General features: G+C 42.2%; 1 protein-coding gene across 1 annotated transcript; it reads right to left on the bottom strand.

The window, feature by feature from the left end:
- Positions 1-1,212: 1,212 nt before the first annotated feature.
- On the bottom strand, positions 1,213-20,745 carry dpagt1 (dolichyl-phosphate (UDP-N-acetylglucosamine) N-acetylglucosaminephosphotransferase 1 (GlcNAc-1-P transferase)). Its single transcript, XM_084319863.1, has 9 exons — positions 20,288-20,745; positions 18,804-18,924; positions 14,704-14,917; positions 12,576-12,722; positions 11,183-11,267; positions 10,236-10,424; positions 8,627-8,714; positions 6,597-6,752; positions 1,213-4,408 (listed from the first exon to the last, which is right to left on the bottom strand). The coding sequence occupies exons 1-9, from the start codon at positions 20,509-20,511 to the stop codon at positions 4,343-4,345; spliced, it is 1,290 nt and encodes a 429-aa protein (XP_084175989.1). The 5' UTR covers positions 20,512-20,745; the 3' UTR covers positions 1,213-4,342.
- Between the last annotated feature and the right edge of the window lie 75 nt (positions 20,746-20,820).

The following is a 20,820-nucleotide window of genomic DNA, read 5'->3' as shown; positions in this document are numbered from 1 at the left end:
TGCTCACACATGGTTCTAGTCAACGTCATGGTGGTGCCTACTGTACTGATTGATTGAAAACTTTATTAACAGATTGCAGAATGGGTAGAAGTATAATACAGTACGGCTCAATACACACAATTGTTAAGGGGATGCAGACCAGAGAAAGACTTTCGTCTTGTTTACATCAGGGTCCCCCATTTTCAATTCATCATAATAGCCAGAAGAAAGTCTTGAAAGTTCTGAATTAAAGGTAGAACATGTAATGGTGCCAAAGACAAACCTCTAGTTAAAAGAACCCAGCTTGGTAATTGCACTTTGTTTTTTGTTGTGGTCTGATGTGTGGGGGATAGGGGAAGGGTTGCTATTATTGCTGGCCTATCACACCTCAGGCTCTGCCAAGAGTGGTTTGGAGAAATGCACTGTATAATAAGTCACCAAACTCCAACGCATCAGAACAAAACAAAACAATGTAAACTAATTGTGATACCAAGCAGGACACTTACACCCTGATCGAAGACAGAACTATGTAGGTTTGTATGTGGGAGGCAAGCTACCGAACTTCAAGAATCACATTGGTTTCAGAGAAACATAACATAGATGGTTTCTGGAGCCAACTAGCCATGCAACTTGAAGATTGTCAAAATTGACAGACTGACATATCTCCTCAAACATTTTTTGATGACCCAGCAACATTTATGTTGGGACTCTTTTCTCATTTAGTACATTACACTTTGTAAATGGGAAATGGTGCATTTATATAGTGCTTTTATCCAAAGCGCTTTACAAAGTTCCTCACATTCACTCACACCGATGGCAGAGGCAACCATGCAAAGTGCCAACCTGCTCATCGGGAGCAATTAGGGGTTAAGTCAAGTGTCTTGCTCAAGGACACTTCGACACACTGCCCGGGAGGAGCGGGAATTGAACCAAGAACCTTCTGATCACCAGACAACTGCTCTACCTCCTGAGCTACTGTTGCCCCTATGAGAGTAGTCTATTGCATACGTTTAATGACCTCAGGCTTCAGATCTGTTCTTTTAGCATGTTCTTACATTTGGTTGTTACAGCCTTGTAAGTAGGCCCACGTTGTATTTGGCCACATTTTCATTAACCACTCACACATTTATTATAGAGTACAAAACAATCCTTTTCTTCAGGTTAAATGACACTGGAATGAGACCACTACCAAGTTGATTCACTTTTCTTTTTATTCCTCAAGCATTCCATTTCTTCAACGAGCGTGCTAGTCCAGTGTCAAACGACCGTGGCTTCGCATTGCTTCAGGACATTTAGGTTTTTTGTCTTTCAAAAGAGCAAAAGAAAATTACATATTTAATTTCAGTGTTCAACATTGTTCATAAAAACACACCCATATAACCGATAATACAGAGAGAAGTAAGAACTATAGCTGCTGTCATGTTTCTAGTTCACGACACCTGCACCTTCACCAGAATTAACGCAATGCCCCCAAACGGTGACCTTTAGGCAAAGGAGCCCTGCTTGGCGTTGCACTTTGTTTACACTTTTTGTTTTGGCCTGATGTGTCCGACCTTCATCACAGGACAGACCTGAAACGTTGTAAATCAATAAATATCTCAGCAGTAAGCGAGATGGCGTGCGGGAGTTCTATTGTTTTCAGGTTGCGGCTTCCTCCAACACATTCAGGTGTGCAGAGACTTTTTTCAAAATAGTATCTGCAGAAAATAACTAATAAAAATTATTTTTCAGTAACGGTAAAAGATTCTTAAAAAATAAGGATTTTTGTATCAAGGCAAGAATGACTCGGAACCCACATGTCAAAAAGACCAGTATGGTCCTTTAAGCAACTTATTGTATTGCAAATTTCTCCAGAACTCTCTTGGTAGAACTTGAGGTGTGGTCAGCGACAGCAACAGCAACCCCTCCCCCATGTCCTCACTCAACCCCTCCCCCCACTAGGGCTGACCCCTATTAGTAGAATAGTCTACTAATCGATCGAATGGAGCCGTAGTCGACTGCCAACCTTAGTCGAATGCAATTTTTTAAAAATTATATATATATATTATTTTATTTAAAAAAAAATTATCATTATTTCCAAAAGAAAAGAGGCATAGAAGCGTGGCTAACGCTAATGGCGCGCATACCAGATGCTAACTGCCTAAGAAAACAGGCACAGAGGCACTGAAAGAGGATTTCACCCATCTAATGAACACACTAGACTAGACAAATATCAAGATGTATCCATCAGTGGACCAATTGCATGCTTTCGCAGAGAACAAGAAGCCTTCCGTCGACTCCTTCAGACATTGAGCACCCCCACAGCCCAAATGGAATGATGACAAAATAAATATATATATTATATATATATTTTTTCATAGTCGACTAACAGTCGACTATCGGCTCATTTCGTCGACTACAAGTCGACTATACAAATAGTTTCTTTTTCTTACCTAGAGGTCGCTGTTTGGCGGCATTACAGATTCTACCTTTAAGTAACTACTAGGCTAATCACAGTTAAGATCCTTGTGATCTCACATTCAACTTTACACCCGTGGTGTGAGGTTACTCTCACTGATGGCCTCAGAATGAGCCTGGCTTCCTCCTGTATCGCTGCATATCACAATAGTACAATTACCATTCAGCGCTCAATTGTCAATTCAAATGTTGAATATAGAAAAATACACATGTCCCAAGCGCTGCACGCTGATTTCTTGAATCCGTCAAATGCGATGTCGGAGCATACTTATTCCACCATGCCTTTTATTTAACTTCGGAACGACACGGTTAAGGCAATATTTCACATTGGAAAGACTGTTTAAATTTTTTTTGCGTAGATGAACAGTCAAAACACCAATATTGGCTGCTCTGGGCACCTGTAGACACCCCTTTGCGAAACCTTAAATCAAATACTACACATATACTGCACCAACGAGACAGAGGAGACCTGCGTCACGTCCAGGGTCTGACTTCTTCATAAGTTGCCTGATTGCATTTATTAATATTCAGAGCTATGGGGAGATAAAAGACAAAAGCGGGGCGACAGCGGATACCAAGAGCAGCTAATGTTGGAGGTTGACCTGCTGGTTCCCGGCTGTATTATGTACCGCTACGCATTGCTAGCTTCATATCACAGCTGTATATGTACCGCAATTCTTTGCTAGCTTCATATCACAGCTGTATATGTACCGCTACGCATTGCTAGCTTCATATCACAGCTGTGTATATGTACCGCTACGCATTGCTAGCTTCATATCACAGCTGTATATGTACTGCTACGCATTGCTTGCTTCATATCACAGCCGGGCAAATTAACATAGATTGTAGGGATGCTCGATATTGGCTTTTTTACCGATACCAATATACCGATATTGTCCAACTCTTAATTTCCGATACCGATATCAACCGATACCGATATATGCAGGGTTTCCCCCCCAAAAAACTGAATAATTTCAAGTAATTAACATTACATATCTCTTGTTGTGGAATTAACACAACATTATGCATACTTTTGACAATAAATAAAATCAGAATTTGTTCTTACTTGCTTGCCTGGGTAAATAAAGGTTCTAGAAATGTAAGAAAAAAAAAGATTTGAAAACCGATACCGATATTTTCCGATATCACATTTGAATGCCGATATCGGCCGATAATATCGGACATCGAAATTAACTTTAGATCTCTTTAAATCCGGGCCACTTATTTGTCAAACACTGGACCAACTTCTCAAAATTTCAATAGTCTGTCTTATTTTCTGGGCGCTCCCATGATGAATCAAATGCGACTTGTAGTGAAATGAAGATGTCAAGACGAAAACATTTGAGATGTTGGACTAATTCAACAACTTCTGGGTAAGCGTTTGACAAATAAGTGGCCTGGATTATATGTTTAGGTAATATAATAATATAATATAATATAATATAATATAATATAATATAATATAATATAATATAATATAATATAATATAATATAATATGCTTCTGAGTAAATAAAATAAAATTACATGACATACCGTCGCCCGTGAGATCTAAAGTTCACTTCAGTCTATGTTAATTTGCCCGGCTGTGATATGAAGCGAGCAAAGTGTAGCAGTACATATACAAGAGGTTGACCAGCTCCCAACTCTTACAGAGGTGTGTGTGTATGTGTGTGTGTGTGTGTGTGTGCGCATGTGCGGTACAAATGTTTTATCAAAGAGAAATGTTGCTTTAAATCTGGAACAGTCTTTTGTTGTGAAGTGACACCAAGGCAGAAGAGTAACAGGCAAAGAGAAAGCCATGGAATAAAAAGACCAGGAGTCTGTGAGGTCATTATTCCACGACAATATGTCCTCATAGCCTAGTCAGTCAGTCGGCCTTCTCTCTGCGCTCCTGATGACGTGACCTAGACGTCGTAGAAGAGGCGGACCAGATGATAGCGGATTCCAAAAGCCACCACGCTTCCCAAGACCTGGGTCAGAGACAGGTATTAATGCCAGCCATTGAAGTCCTCACAATGTATTATTAGGGTATCCGCAGGTTTTAACAAGTTCAATCTAAGACCCGTTAAGACCTTTTAATTTACATTTAGAGCTAAATGTAATACCAATTTCACAACCATATTAGCAAAAAAAGAAAAACACAAAACAACACTGAACTGGCGGCTGCACTTGCGTGCCAATTTAAATTCTCACGTGTTCCATACAAGCTCTCGCCAGACGCACCAAGCTCCTGGTAGTCCAGCAAAAAACAACGACTTGTATACAAAAACATTTAATATATTCAATATTATTTAATCTCCCGACAGCCGGGCTGCCCCCCAAAAATGTAATACCTGTGCAAATTAAATGTAAGACTTTTGAATACCTTTTAAGGCCTTAAATTGAGAATTATGAATTTAATACTAATGAATACCCCGCAGATACCATCATTATCCAATGTACCTTTTTCACAGGCTACGTCCCAATTCAAAGTACGCTTACCATTCGTAAAGTATGTACATCATACTACATACAGTTGGAGCTTACCGTTCAGTACATGGGGTGCAGGATGTGTGACATACCAGGGCTTGACAATCAGCTACATTTTAACTTTTCAAATGCACTGGGCCATTTATTAAAATAAAAAAAGTATTTACCAAAAACACTATGCTGATTTATTTTGCGCATAATCTCACACACAACCAAAAACTCTAACCAGCTTAGCTTGGATATGGCCACCAGTGATGTCATTGACATTGAATCCTTGTGTTATCCCAGCTCCATGAAATGATGTAGATGAAAGAATAGCAACACCTTCTCTTATAGGGACTGATACCTTATCATTTCATTGAGCTGTAATTAACACAAGGTTTCAATGTCCCACGATGACATCACTGGTGATCATATTCAAACTCATTTACTCTCAATAACCAAGCTAAATTAACGTGAGCAAAACTGTTTTGTTTTTGAACGTGTGCGAGTGAGATTATGTGCAAAATAAATCAGCATTGTTTTTTGGTGAAGTGCCCCTTTAATATATTTCTTACATTGAAGGGTCCTCATGGTACGAGCCCAGGTTGCGCTTCATACCTTGCTTTTTGGCCCATAGAAAAAGCCAGTTATAAATGAATTGATTTCATTACTGTCATTACTGTGTCCTGACATGCTTTGTCAATGAATTCTTGACACAGAGAAATTAATATGCACCAAATATCCAATAATACTAACTATGCTAGTTAGTTAGTGTTCAAAACCACTAATATAAAACCAACTTCACTGTAGTTCGTCACATGGATAGTTGGTGTTCTCAACCTGGGGGGAACCTCTGCTGCATTTACAGTAGATTCACTTTTAAAAAGAATCTTAAATTGTTTTTAAATTGTTTTTAACACTGTAAAGTAATTTTTTGTTTTTGTTTTACACTAATGTAATTTTAGCTATATTAATTGTTACAGTAGGTTCATTATGCATTGTGTGTACTGACTTTTAATAATTTTGTTTTTTGCAATAGTGATTGTTTTTGTGTGTTTTTTTGTGTGTGGACCCCAGGAAGACTAGCTGGTTGCTATCGCACCAGCTAATGGGGATCCCTAATAAAATCAAATCAAATCAAATCAAAACACGGTTACCTGTATGAGCAGCATGACGCTGGTGAGGTTTCTCTCGCGAGTGGGACCCAGTTACCTGTATGAGCAGCATGACGCTGGTGAGGTCTCTCTCGCGAGTGGGACCCAGTTACCTGTATGAGCAGCATGACGCTGGTGAGGTCTCTCTCGCGAGTGGGACCCAGTTACCTGTATGAGCAGCATGACGCTGGTGAGGTCTCTCTCGCGAGTGGGACCCAGTTACCTGTATGAGCAGCATGACGCTGGTGATGTTTCTCTCGTGAGTGGGACCCAGTTACCTGTATGAGCAGCATGACGCTGGTGAGGTTTCTCTCGCGAGTGGGACCCAGTTACCTGTATGAGCAGCATGACGCTGGTGAGGTTTCTCTCACGAGTGGGACCCAGTTACCTGTATGAGCAGCATGACGCTGGTGAGGTTTCTCTCACGAGTGGGACCCAGTTACCTGTATGAGCAGCATGACGCTGGTGAGGTTTCTCCCGTGAGTGGGACCCAGTTACCTGTATGAGCAGCATGACGCTGGTGAGGTTTCTCCCGTGAGTGGGACCCAGTTACCTGTATGAGCAGCATGACAGTGGTGAGGTTTCTCTCGTGAGTGGGACCCAGTACTTTCAGCACCAAGTTAATCAAGGTCATGTTGTTGCACTCGATGAACTCGTCGTCTCCCTCCTGGTCCCGCCGCACGTCCAGCAGCCTCAGTAGTTCTGCCACCTGTTGTTAAGAAAAGTATCACGTGAAATCAAATGTGTCTTAACTTTGCTTTGCTGTCAGGCGACATGTTTCTCCAGACTTTACTTTAGCACTTCTACGAGTACCAGTACCAGTAGTACCAGTGGTGCCAGTACAGGAAGTGGGAATCAAAGGCAGAAAGGACATATCGGACCACCTGCAGCTCAAAATTGTTGAGGATATAGTGTCTGCATTTCACTAGAGGTCTTCTCTCCTCTCTGTGACGTCAGTTCACTAGAGGTCTGCTCTCCTCTCTGTGACGTCAGTTCACTAGAGGTCTGCTCTCCTCTCTGTGACGTCAGTTCACTAGAGGTCTGCTCTCCTCTCTGTGACATCAGTTCACTAGAGGTCTGCTCTCCTCTCTGTGACGTCAGTTCACTAGAGGTCTGCTCTCCTCTCTGTGACATCAGTTCACTAGAGGTCTGCTCTCCTCTCTGTGACATCAGGTCACTAGAGGTCTGCTCTCCTCTCTGTGACATCAGTTCACTAGAGGTCTGCTCTCCTCTCTGTGACATCAGGTCACTAGAGGTCTGCTCTCCTCTCTGTGACATCAGTTCACTAGAGGTCTGTTCTCCTCTCTGTGACATCAGTTCACTAGAGGTCTGCTCTCCTCTCTGTGACGTCAGTTCACTAGAGGTCTGCTCTCCTCTCTGTGACGTCAGTTCACTAGAGGTCTGCTCTCCTCTCTGTGACGTCAGTTCACTAGAGGTCTGCTCTCCTCTCTGTGGTGTCGCCTGGAGGAATGCGGCTGAGTTACATGTCCGATTATTAGACAGAGCGATAGGATTGAGGTTGAAAACCTCAAAATGCTCCTTTAAAATAAATAAGCAAACACACATTAACACTTTCAGTGCCAGGGACGTCATATCTAGTTTTATTAGCCCCCCCACTGAGTGCCGATGACGACAAATATCGTTTTATTAGCGATCTGAAATCATAGTTCATCAACCGAGTCTCCCGTTGGTACAGCAGCCCCTACAGGAGCTCAGAATGGAAAAAAGCGCCCCCTATCGTCTATCCCTGTGTAACTGCAGGTCAGTCGCTTAGACTGACCTGGGATCTGTAGATATGTAGGGGCGGAGCCAGCTGGTTCCTTGTGCTCGCAAGAAGTCTGATCAACATGGAAGTCATCGCGGGACGGGAATCAGCCTGGAATATATATTTACAGCAGCCAATACTCAATCAATAAGCGTGATCGATATTTGGAATGGCGATCAGGAATTGGAATGATCTTTTTGGAGAACATCTGATCCGAGGTAAGGAATCTATTTTACCAGTCTTGGGATAATCAGAGTTGTATTCGCTGAGATCTCAGCGTTTGCCCTATGTGTGATGTGTCTCTGTGTGCGCGATCGCTGATGAGGAAATAAAATAATCGATTTTTCAGATCGCCTCTATAGCGCGCATACGTACACATATACTATCGATAATCTAGCGTTTATTTGAAAACGATTCATAAATAGGCCGAAAATTTTCGTTTTTGTGTATTCTAGAATATACCACTAGATGTCTTTTATCATGGAATCTTTATATTTTCCTTGAAAACGAGGGCTTTTCAAAATGCTATAAAACGAAAATGAACCGATAAAAAAACAATCCGCTTCGACAATATTGACTGGAAAACGAGTCATTGATAAGCGACGGGCAGATTAGACACATAGCCATAATTTAAAACATAGATTAGGCGTTTTCAATGCTAAAATTGAAGTGGGTCGCGGCATTCAAGGAGGTTCCGGGGCACCGAGCTCCGGCACGGAAAGTGTTAAAGGGACATTTCACAATTTTCTATAAAAGCGTCAGCTTAAATGACTAAATGCAAATGTACATTCATATGCAGTGGCTTAGCTTCACCGTACCTTTACAATGAGGTCTCCTAACTTCGAGAGATCCTTCCTTTTGAATTTGGAGTAGCTCATTCCCAGCTTGCCCGTGTTGGGATTCAGTCTTCACAGGCGTCAGGTCACATTGGGAGGTAGAAAAGAAACATGCAGACAGTGAGGTTACATAATCACAAGACACGACTGATTTAAATGTCACCAAATTAAAAGGTATGCAGTGGAGTTCTTCACCACTAGTTGATGAAATTGGCACTATAGAGCACAGTAGGATAAAAGAGGTCCCTAATTGGGTTAGTAGAGTTAGTAGCTTCTGTCTGATTGTGTAGATACTGAGGGTAGTAGGGTTAGTAGCTTCTGTCTGGTTGTGTAGGTACTGAGGGTAGTAGGGTTAGTAGCTTATGTCTGGTTGTGTAGATACTGAGGGTAGTATGGTTAGTAGCTTCTGTCTGATTGTGTAGGTACTGAGGGTAATAGGGTTAGTAGCTTCTGTCTGATTTTGTAGGTACTGAGGGTAGTAGGGTTAGTAGCTTCTGTCTGATTTTGTAGGTACTGAGGGTAGTAGGGTTAGTAGCTTCCCTCTGATTGTGTAGATACTGAGGGTAGTAGGGTTAGTAGCTTCTGTCTGATTGTCTAGATACTGCGGGTAGTAGGATTAGTAGCTTCTGTCTGATTGTGTCGGTACTGAGGGTAGTAGGGTTAGTAGCTTCTGTCTGGTTGTGTAGGTACTGAGGGTAGTAGGGTTAGTAGCTTCCCTCTGATTGTGTACCTACTGATGGTAGTAGGGTTAGTAGCTTCTATCTGATTGGTCCTTCCTTTTAAATTTATAGTAGCTTATTATTATGTTTGGATTCAGTATCTACACAATCAGACAGAAGCTACCAACCCTATTACCCTCAGTACCTACACAATCATACAGATAGGTACTGAAGGATTTCGGACACAGCAAATGACTCATGGCTCGTCTTATAATTCTACGCGATACACCAGGAAGGTTCCTGTCCAACCATCACCAGCTCTATATTTGTTATTATTTTTTTGCACCATTTCAGCAAAACAGTAAAAACATTGACCATGACAAGGTGCCGAGTAGAGGCAAGATACCCAGATGGGCCTATACGGGGGGCTCAACTCATTAAATCATTGGATTAAAGAAAATACACAAAAACAAAAGTAAAGTGAAATAAGTTCATAAAACAATTTTCATAATATTAAGATAATAATAAGATAATAAATAATAATAATAATAATAATAATAATAATAATAATAATAATAATAATAATAATAATAATAATAATAATAATAATAATAATAATAATAATAATAATAATAATAATAATAATAACAATAATAATCAAAGTAATAATAATAATAACCAAAACAACAACATTAATAATTAGTCTAAACAAATTAACATGAAACTGTAAAACAAAGTGACATTAATGGTTGAGATTGAAGCTATTCATTTAACAATGTATATTTAAGCTTGGATTTGAGTGATGAAATAGATGAGCACATTTTTATTATGGAGGGTTTTGAATTCCAAATAGTAGGACCTCTAAATCTTATACTGAACTGACCTAATGTTGTGCGGAAGAAATTACGATGGTCCATCTGAAGGCACTGTACCTGGGCAGGCGATGTCTGGGACAGGGGACTATGTGGAAGAGCTGAGGCAGCGAGTAGATGAAGTTGACCACCTGAGGAATGAAGAACAGCAGCATGGTTTTGCTGAAGTGCCCCAGGATTCCCACAACGGCGAAAGTCATTCCTGCGAAGTAGCAGAAGGTGTCTCCCACAAACACTGACGATGGGTACCTGGGTGGAGATGTTGTTGTATGTTAACATAATATATATAATATTATAATGTAATATATCATATCATATCTTATTACATGGCGTTTTCACATTCGCCGAAAATGCTTGCTTGTGATTGGTCAATAGCGCTCGTCAGAGGTCCGATATTACTCGATAACGGACCTCTGTGGAACAATAATGACCGCTGTGCGCAGCTGTTCGCAATCAAGGCCACTGACACACTGCATCAGTGCAGCCAATCAGACACACCTGCTGGCTGCACTGACAGCGGAGTGTGTGTGACGATGACAGTGGAGCCAGAACAGAACTGCATCTGCATTTGATCTCGTCTTGTCGATGTAAAATGAATTAGGTATATTGTTAGTAAGTTAGCCATGTAATACGCGGGATAATGTATAGCTATACTCGATCATTGTCGCAAAATAATTGACCTTCACTGATGTTTAAAACACCTCGGCGCTGCGCCTCGGTATTTTAAACTCCGTGTCGGTCAATTATTTTGCGACAATGACCTCGTAGCTATACATTATCCCTTACATATCATATAGCTTATATAATATAATACACAGTAATATAACATAACACACAGTAATATAATATAGTACAGTATACAATACTATAATATAGCTAATATAAATATAATATAATGTAATACAATATAATATAATATATGTTAATATAATATATATTAATATAATATGAAGGGAAACTGGTCTTTATTCTTTATTAAACTGCCTTACATTCTGAGTCAAACTTACCAGTTGTGGTAGAAAAGTGCCAACGTGGTGAAGAAGAATGGAATCATGAAGTAGAGGGAGAAGACATGGTCGTCACGGTAGTCTCCTGTAAGATCACATGACCAAAACATAAAGTAGAGGGAGAAGACATGGTCGTCACGGTAGTCTCCTGTAAGATCACATGACCCAAACATAAAGTAGAGGATAAGACATGGTCGTCATGGTAATCTCCTGTAAGATCACATGACCCAAACATAAAGTAGAGAAGATATGGTCGTCACGGTAATCTCCTGTAAGATAAGATAACATGACCCAAACATAAAGTCTCAAACACAGACATTTTCTGAATATTGCAAAAGATAAGGATTCTTTGAGTGTAGAAAAAGATAAATGATGATTTGCATTCAGGGTAGAAAACTAACTTTTTTAAACTAACTAAAACTTACCATCCACTTTTGTCATTATACCAGCCATAGAAGATAATAATAATATTAATGCTACTACTACTAAAAATTATAATAACAATAATACAGCTATTAGTAGTAGTAACAACAACAATAATAATATAATCATAATCATCATCATCATCATCATCATCATTATTATTATTATAAGAATAGCAACAGTAGTAGTAACAACAACAACAACAACAACAACAACAACAACAACAACAACAACAACAACAACAACAACAACAACAACAATAACTATTTATATAGGACTTTTCCAAACAAAAGTTACAAAGTGATTTTTGGAACCTTAGCTATATTTCCTACTTACCAACGCTAATGTTGATCAGTAGAGTCCTTTCTCTGCACAATCCATGCTGTTTCTCATGCTAGCTCTGGATAGTTAGCCACAAACCAATGCAAAGTCAATGGGGTCAAGTTCCTGTCTGTACAATCTGAATGAGGCTCACTGGAATTTACTCTATGCTGCACACAAAGTAGATTCCAGTGAGCCTCAGTGAGCTTGTACAGACAGGAGCTCGACCCCATTGACTTTGCATTGGTTTTGTGGCTAACTATCTGAAGCTAGTATGAGGAACAGCATGGTTTGTTGTGGCTAACTATCTGTAGCTAGTATGAGGAACAGCATGGTTTGTGGCTAACTATCTGGAGCTAGTATGAGGAACAGAATAGTTTGTGGCTAACTATCTGAAGCTAGTATGAGGAACAGCATGGTTTGTGGCTAACTATTTGAAGCTAGTATGAGGAACAGCATGGTTTGTGGCTAACTATCTGGAGCTAGTATGAGGAACAGCATGGTGTGTGGCTAACTATCTGGAGCTAGTATGAGGAACAGCATGGTTTGTGGCTAACTATCTGGAGCTAGTATGAGGAACAGCATGGTTTGTGGCTAACTATCTTAAGCTAGTATGAGGAACAGCATGGTTTGTCTAACAGACACACACCACTCAGCTCCAGCAGGTTGAAGATGATGATGGAGGCGGAGATGAAGAGGGCTTGTCCCGACTCGATTCCGTTGATGCCCGCCAGGATGTTGATGGCGTTTGTGCAGAACACTGCCAGCATCCCCATGTAGACGTAGTAGAGGGGACCTGCAGGAGAGACCAGCATCTTTAGACCTGCAGGTTCGAGCTCTCGAGACACAGGACACGTTGTTTTATGTCCAAATATCACATGTCCTCCAGAACGATAGGATTAAAGGGGCACTTCGTCAAAAAAACAATGTCATTTTGCACATAATTAGTTTGCACATAATCTCACAAACATCCAAAAACTCGAAACAGTTTCGCACACATTCATTTGGTTAGAGACAGTTATTGAGAATAATTTTGTTTGAATATGAACACCAGTGATGTCATCGGGGGACATTGAATCTGTGCGTTGTGTTGATTACAGCTCCATGAAATGATATCAGTATCAGTCCCTATAAGACAAGGTATTGCTATTCTTTCATCTACATCATTTCGTGGTGTTCAGATTCAGATGCCTTTAATAAGCCATATGTGTAACATTGGTATGTTTCGGCATGTTTCGGTAATTGTTTCGTGCAGTGAAGGATTAATAATTTGAATAAATATATATATATAAAGTGTATGAAGTGTAAAGTAAAGTGCAGTAATTAACACAACACAAGGATTCATTGTCCCCGATGACATCACTGGTGGCCATGATCAAACAAATTTTACTCTCAAACTAAATGAACGTGTGCAAAACATACTTCTTGTATGTGTGTGAGATTATGTGTAAAGTTAAATCAGCATTGTTTATATATAATAATAATAATAATGAACTTCCTGTCGTTTCCAAACGACCACCGCGGAGCAGCTCACCCAGGTCTAGGACTCCCCCAGGTCTAGGACTCCCCCAGGTCTAGGACCATAGATATATATAGAACACTAGATAGCTTAAGGCGGAGTCACCAGCGTCGCTGAACCGCCGCCATCTTGCCCCAGTCAGCCTTGAGTGAGGGTGAGTGATCTGCACAGACAAAAATACTCATAACTCGCTGAAATATTGACGGATTTACAAACGGTTTGGTTTATTACAAGCATTATTAACGTGGCTATGATTCAAGCGGTTTGTAAAAAAACATCTTAATTTTTTTTTATATATATAAGTATGCAGTATCATAACTACATCTTTGATGTTTATAGCAAACCAACCCGTTTGAAAATCGGTAAAGAATTGAGCAATCTATGGTTATTTAAATAGTACATGCACCATGGACATTAATGTTATCAGTAGCTGAGCTGCCTGGGGCAAGATGGCCGCCCTATGACGACGTCGCTCTCCATTGGCCGGCAGCGCGGGTAAGCTATCTAGTGTTCTATATAATATGTCTATGTCTAGGACTCCCCCAGGTCTAGGACTCACCCAGGTCTAGGACTCCCCCAGGTCTAGGACTCACCCAGGTCTAGGACTCCCCCAGGTCTAGGACTCCCCCAGGTCCAGGACTCACCCAGGTCTAGGACTCCCCCAGGTCTAGGACTCACCCAGGTCTAGGACTCCCCCAGGTCTAGGACTCACCCAGGTCTAGGACTCACCCAGGTCCAGGACTCACCCAGGTCTAGGACTCACCCAGGTCTAGGACTCACCCAGGTCTAGGACTCACCCAGGTCCAGGACTCACCCAGGTCTAGGTGCAGCAGGACTCACCCAGGTCTAGGACTCACCCAGGTCTAGGACTCACCCAGGTCTAGGACTCACCCAGGTCCAGGACTCACCCAGGTCTAGGTGCAGCAGGACTCACCCAGGTCTAGGACTCCCCCAGGTCTAGGACTCACCCAGGTCTAGGACTCACCCAGGTCCAGGACTCACCCAGGTCTAGGACTCACCCAGGTCTAGGACTCACCCAGGTCCAGGACTCACCCAGGTCCAGATGCAGCAGGACTCACCCAGGTCCAGGACTCCCCCAGGTCTAGGACTCCCCCAGGTCTAGGACTCACCCAGGTCCAGGACTCACCCAGGTCCAGGACTCACCCAGGTCCAGGACTCCCCCAGGTCTAGGACTCCCCCAGGTCTAGGACTCACCCAGGTCCAGGACTCACCCAGGTCTAGGTGCAGCAGGACTCACCCAGGTCTAGGTTCAGGCCCAGCAGGGCTCTGAAGGGCTTGGGCACCGCGATCACCGTGTTGCCGAAGTTGGTGAAGTAGACCATGAGCAGCGGCAGGGAGGCCACGGTGGGGAGCAGCAGCTTGTGTCTCCAGCGCAGGTTCAGCACGTCGTCCGCGAAGCCCAGGAAGATCATGCAGCAGATGGCCAGCAGGGCGCCGATCAGCTGGACAAACTGGTGAGAGGGAAAACACACACATCGGACACTGAGTGTTGTTGGCCAGAAAACACCTCTCCCCCCCGGGAGCTTTAACCCCTTCACTGACACACTACAGAAGGTTAACCCTTTACTATCACACTACCGACGGTTTAGTAAAGGGTTAACCTTCTGCTGAAGTGTGGCAGTGGAAGGGTTAACCTGCTGTCGTGTGGCAGTGGAAGGGTTAACCTGCTGTGTATTGTCGCGGTGAAAGGGTTAACCGTTTGGTAGTGGGGGAGTGAACGGGTTTAAGCTAGGCTAGTGGTCCGTATCCGCTCGACAGCTCCCTGGTACATTTCAGCCAATCCTTGCTGCAAGCAGCTTGTTGATGTGATACTGGAAAACAATAACATTAATAATTTAAAACAATAATGGCTTTTAAGTTGAATTTCCCTCGGGATAAATAAAGTATTTCTATTCGATTCCATTCTTGATCATACTTTTTGAAGAACAGAGCAGTTATTTTATCACTACAATCCTATAAGACAGGGCTCAGCGAGATAGGAACCGCAGGTAGAGATGAAAAGATCAAGATATAGAAGACGTAGAACCACCTTTAATGATTAAAAACTAGACAAAGTTTCAACGCGACTGGGTCTACATCAGGTCTCCAAGAGAAACACTCAACTCATTGTCAGTAATTCAGCTGGTTCTGTGACTGGTTCTGTGCAGGGTCTGCTCTGTGGTTCTGTGACTGGTTCTGTGCAGGGTCTGCTGGTTCTGTGACTGGTTCTGTGCAGGGTCAGCTGGTTCTGTGACTGGTTCTGTGCAGGGTCAGCTTGTTCGTTGCAGGGTCAGCCGGTTCTGTGCAGGGTCTGCTGGTTCTGTGCAGGCTCTGCTGGTTCTGTGACTGGTTCTGTGTAGGGTCAGCTGGTTCTGTGCAGGGTCAGCCGGTTCTGTGCAGGGTCTGCTGGTTCTGTGACTGGTTCTGTGCAGGCTCTGCTGGTTCTGTGACTGGTTCTGTGCAGGGTCAGATGGTTCTGTGACTGGTTCTGTGCAGGGTCAGCTGGTTCTGTGACTGGTTCTGTGCAGGATCTGCTGGTTCTGTGACTGGTTCTGTGCAGGGTCTGCTGGTTCTGTGACTGGTTCTGTGCAGGGTCAGATGGTTCTGTGACTGGTTCTGTGCAGGGTCTGCTGGTTCTGTGACTGGTTCTGTGCAGGGTCTGCTGGTTCTGTGACTGGTTCTGTGCAGGGTCAGCTGGTTCTGTGACTGGTTCTGTGCAGGGTCTGCTGGTTCTGTGACTGGTTCTGTGCAGGGTCTGCTGGTTCTGTGACTGGTTCTGTGCAGGGTCAGATGGTTCTGTGACTGGTTCTGTGCAGGGTCTGCTGGTTCTGTGACTGGTTCTGTGCAGGGTCTGCTGGTTCTGTGACTGGTTCTGTGCAGGGTCAGATGGTTCTGTGACTGGTTCTGTGCAGGGTCAGATGGTTCTGTGACTGGTTCTGTGCAGGGTCAGATGGTTCTGTGACTGGTTCTGTGCAGGGTCAGATGGTTCTGTGACTGGTTCTGTGCAGGGTCAGATGGTTCTGTGACTGGTTCTGTGCAGGGTCAGATGGTTCTGTGACTGGTTCTGTGCAGGGTCAGATGGTTCTGTGACTGGTTCTGTGCAGGGTCAGATGGTTCTGTGACTGGTTCTGTGCAGGGTCAGATGGTTCTGTGACTGGTTCTGTGCAGGGTCAGATGGTTCTGTGACTGGTTCTGTGCAGGGTCAGATGGTTCTGTGACTCCATAGACGTTGTTCATCTTCTATTGTCTATAGAAATGGATATGGACCAGCTAGCCTAGCTGTTGGCCAGAAACACCTGTCCCTGAGTTTAAGCTATAGGCTAGTGGTCCGTATCAGCTTTCATTCATTTGTGCTGAGCTAGCATGCAGCCGGATAGCTTTCTACTGAACGCACACAGAGAGGAAATTGGCATCTACCTTCTTGTCCGATTCTGGAGAAGACGGTAAAAGCGTGTTTCCCGTAATGTTGGTGCGTTCCTTTTAATTATGAGAGAAATTACACACTGCCGCTTTAAAATAGAATAGAATAGAAATACTTTAATCATCCCGAGGAAAATTTGGCACTACAAATCGCTCACAGTAAACATTTAGGTAGACAAACAAATCACGAATAAGAATAACAAAAGATTGCCTAAGAATAAAGAATAAAATAAGCCTAAGAATAATAATAATAATAATAATAATAATAATAATAATAATAATAATAATAATAATAATAATAATAATAATAATAATAATATTAATAATAATATCACATAAAGTACGGTCCGGGATTCACATTTCCTATGTAATGTATGTACATTCTAATATAAATATACAGTAAAAATATACAGAGATCTACATTAACTCATTCAGCGCCGGGCCTATATGATCAAATTATGGCTAGCACGCCAGCGCTTTAATCAATGGGAGGACGGGGAAATTTGCGAGTGCTTAAAATATATCTTAAATTATGGCTATTGGTCTAATACACCTGTCGCTTATCAATGACTTGCTTGCAGTCAACATGTACGAAACGGATTGTTTTTTCATCTGTACATTTCCGTTTTATACTGTTTTGAATATGAGTATAGTTTGAGGTGGTGCAGTGGGCAAGGCGCTCACCACCAATGCAGGAGACGCTGGGTCGCATTGCTATCAGCTTGGCTGGTCGTTCATACTAATACAATTGGCAGTATTAGGGGGTGGGAAGCTGATGGGTGGGGATCGGACATTGTGGACAGCAACTGCTACAGGTCGGTTGGTGCGCCTGCGCAGCAGAATCAGGAAGCGACGGGGGCGGCGTGCCCTCTAAACGCAGACCCCCGACGCTGAGAGATTGCGCTGTGCAGGTGAAAATATGCGACTGCTGCTTCCTCGAGTACCGGAGGGGACGCATGATGTAAGGCTTAGTCCACATTGCAGCCGGCTTGTGGGAGGCATGGCCTAACAACGTTCGAGACAGGGGAGGGTAGAATTGGACGATACGAAATTGGGATGGGAGAAAAATAGAAAATGGGAGAAAAAAGTAAATAAAAAAAATAAAAAATAAAGATCTAGTAATTCCAGAGAAATACACGATAATAGCCCTTTAGTGGAATACACAAAACACGTTGTCATTTTTCGGCTGATTTATGAATAGTTTTCAAATAAACGCTAGATTATCGATAGTGTATGTGTCCTTATGCACGATACAAAAGCGGGCTGAAAAATCGCTTATCCGTGCCTTGCTCAGCGCCACCGGCACGCACACACACAGACACGTTGTGATCGCTATGAAAAAAACATCTGATTAACCCAAGACTGGTAACATAGAGTCCTTACCTCACATCAGATGTTATGCAAAAAGATTAATCCAATTCCTGATCGCCATTCCAAATATCGATCGTGTCCATTGATCCAACGTTATAGTCCAAAACACATAATCCACGCTCCCCAGTCAACGTGGTACAATGATACTGCATGCCTGAGAAGCAAAACCCGGACCGGACTTTTTTTTTTATGCACAGTCCCAGCCAATCCAATCCAATGATCCGGGAGACGATATTTGCCCTTTTGCGAGCTCAGACCCATTCCCAACGATAACATCAGGTTGGATGGATGAAAATGAATGGATATCGCTAATAAAATAAATAACGATTAAAACCTGACTATCGTCGTGATTGGCGCTCAAGCGTCGGCGAGTAAAGCCTACTATCATCGTGACTGGCGTCCAATGAGTTAAGTGTACTGTAAGTGTAATATTGACAATGTTGTTTTGAAAGTAAAAGTAGATGGTAACAGTCACTCTGTGCTCAGTGATGCAGTGAGGCACAGTGATGCATTATAAAGTCTGATGGCTGTCGGAATGAAAATACACCACTACATCCATCAACCCACCTCGTTGTGAGGGAAGCCCGCGCACTGGTCCCCCACGAAGCAGCTGAGGAAAGGCACTGGGATGAAGCAGAAGAGGATGATGAGGAACACAGTTCCACTGATGACTCCCTGGGACTCTGGGCTACAGAGAGAAGGCGAGAGAAGGAGGGAGAATTAAAGGCAAGAACAGCAACCTCTAGGCAAAGGAGCGCCCCCTATTGGTACTGCACTTTATTTCCATTTATTTTTGTTTTGGTCTGATGTGCGGGTTGGAGTCCAGGGGAGGGGTTGTTATTGCTGAACACACCTCAGGCTCTGCCAAAAGAAATGCACACTATAATAAGTTACTATATAGCTATAAAATATTAAGATAAGATATTCCTCTATTGATCCCCTTGGGGAAATTCAGGCATCATAGCAGCATGGGGGGGGGGGTACAGGTATTGGCAGGGTAATAGTAGAAAGACATAAATATAGGCAATAGAAATATAGTATAGTAGAAAAAGTAAAAAATAAGCAGTATAACAATATAATTAACTCTGAATATAAGCATATGAGCAAAGGTGCAGATGAGGGTACGTATGTATGCCCTATCAGTTATATTATACGTTACAATAAATATGGAACACTTCAAATCTGAATATATATATAATATGAGTAAGTAAAGTATACAGTATACACAGGTGCCCTAACTGGCATGCAATATGCCATACGCTATATACGCTGTAGTCCGTGCAGTTTAGGTGAGACAGATACACTTTGTGATTATTCCCTGACATTCCTAGTAGTTCTCGAGTTCTGCTGCCGTTAGCTCTCCGGCTGATGGCAGTGGTCCCTGCCCACTGTTGTGGAGCCTGATGGCACGAAGGTACGATTATTATATTATAATTATATATATATATATTATTATAGCTATATAGTAACTTACTATAGTGTGAACCTGAGGTATGGCCTGCAAAAACTGTACAACCCACACATCAGACCAAAACAAAAAAGTATGAACAAAGTTCAATACCAAGACTAGGGGCTATTTTGCAGGTTAACCCTTTCACTGCCACAGTGTGGTAGTGAAAGGGTTAACCTTCTGTGGTGTGGTAGTGAAAGGGTTAAAGACCTGTATTACAGCATTTCATGATTCAAACCTTATTTTATGACTAGCATAACTTAACCCTTTTTTTTTTTTTTTTTTTAAACTTTAACTTAGCATAGTCAGTATACTCATACACCCAGTTCAATCACCTGTACATTACTATTGCACTTTACTGTTACATTTGCACACTATTTTCGTTGTACACTGTACTTGTGCTGCATGATGGCAAAGATACATTATTAGAATCGAATCTAAATTGATATAGTGGGTGAACCTAAGTGAGGCAGTGACAATATACTTATCTTAAGTTACTCAAACCACAAATCTTTGTTCATTGTGCTTTTTTTTCTTTTCTTGTCAGGTGACACCAACAATAGACAATGATGAATGAGACCAAGGTTAAGAAAATACTCACACTTCCCTTTTAGACATTTTGTTCAAATCCATGCCATACAACCTGGCTGCGATGAAATGGTCTTTGAACGCTGGGATGAGTTTCATCGTGGCCATGCACCCGAGTGCGGACAGAAAACAGTTGATCACAAGCGGTAGAACAGGTATCGGCGACATGTTTCCAGATTGTATTTTAATAATCGCTAATAAGTTTCCAGATTGTATTTTAATAATCGCTAATAACATGAGCTATGCTATTCTGACAGATCGGCGTAATGTCAGCTGGATATGTAAAGCTAACGTTAGCGATGTTTATGTCACCGCTCGGCCGACAGCCGTTCGCAGTGTCCTCTACGAAACGAACATTATATACATAGACATCGTGGATATGACTTAACTTTATCGTTACACGGGTGTACGAAAAGAAAACGCGTCCATAGCTAAATCACAACGATAATCCATTATACCAGACGAGCGATCTTGTTTCTGGACGGACGTATTATGATGACGGACAAAGTTACACGTCTTGTTTACAGACAGGGAGGGAGGCGTGAA

This window comes from Notolepis coatsorum (assembly GCF_963971535.1).
Source record: "Notolepis coatsorum genome assembly, chromosome: 8".
In the NCBI taxonomy this organism is placed as follows: Eukaryota; Metazoa; Chordata; class Actinopteri; order Aulopiformes; family Paralepididae; genus Notolepis; species Notolepis coatsorum.
Note: the sequence above shows the minus strand (reverse complement) of the source record. Positions and strands in the feature narration are given on the sequence as shown.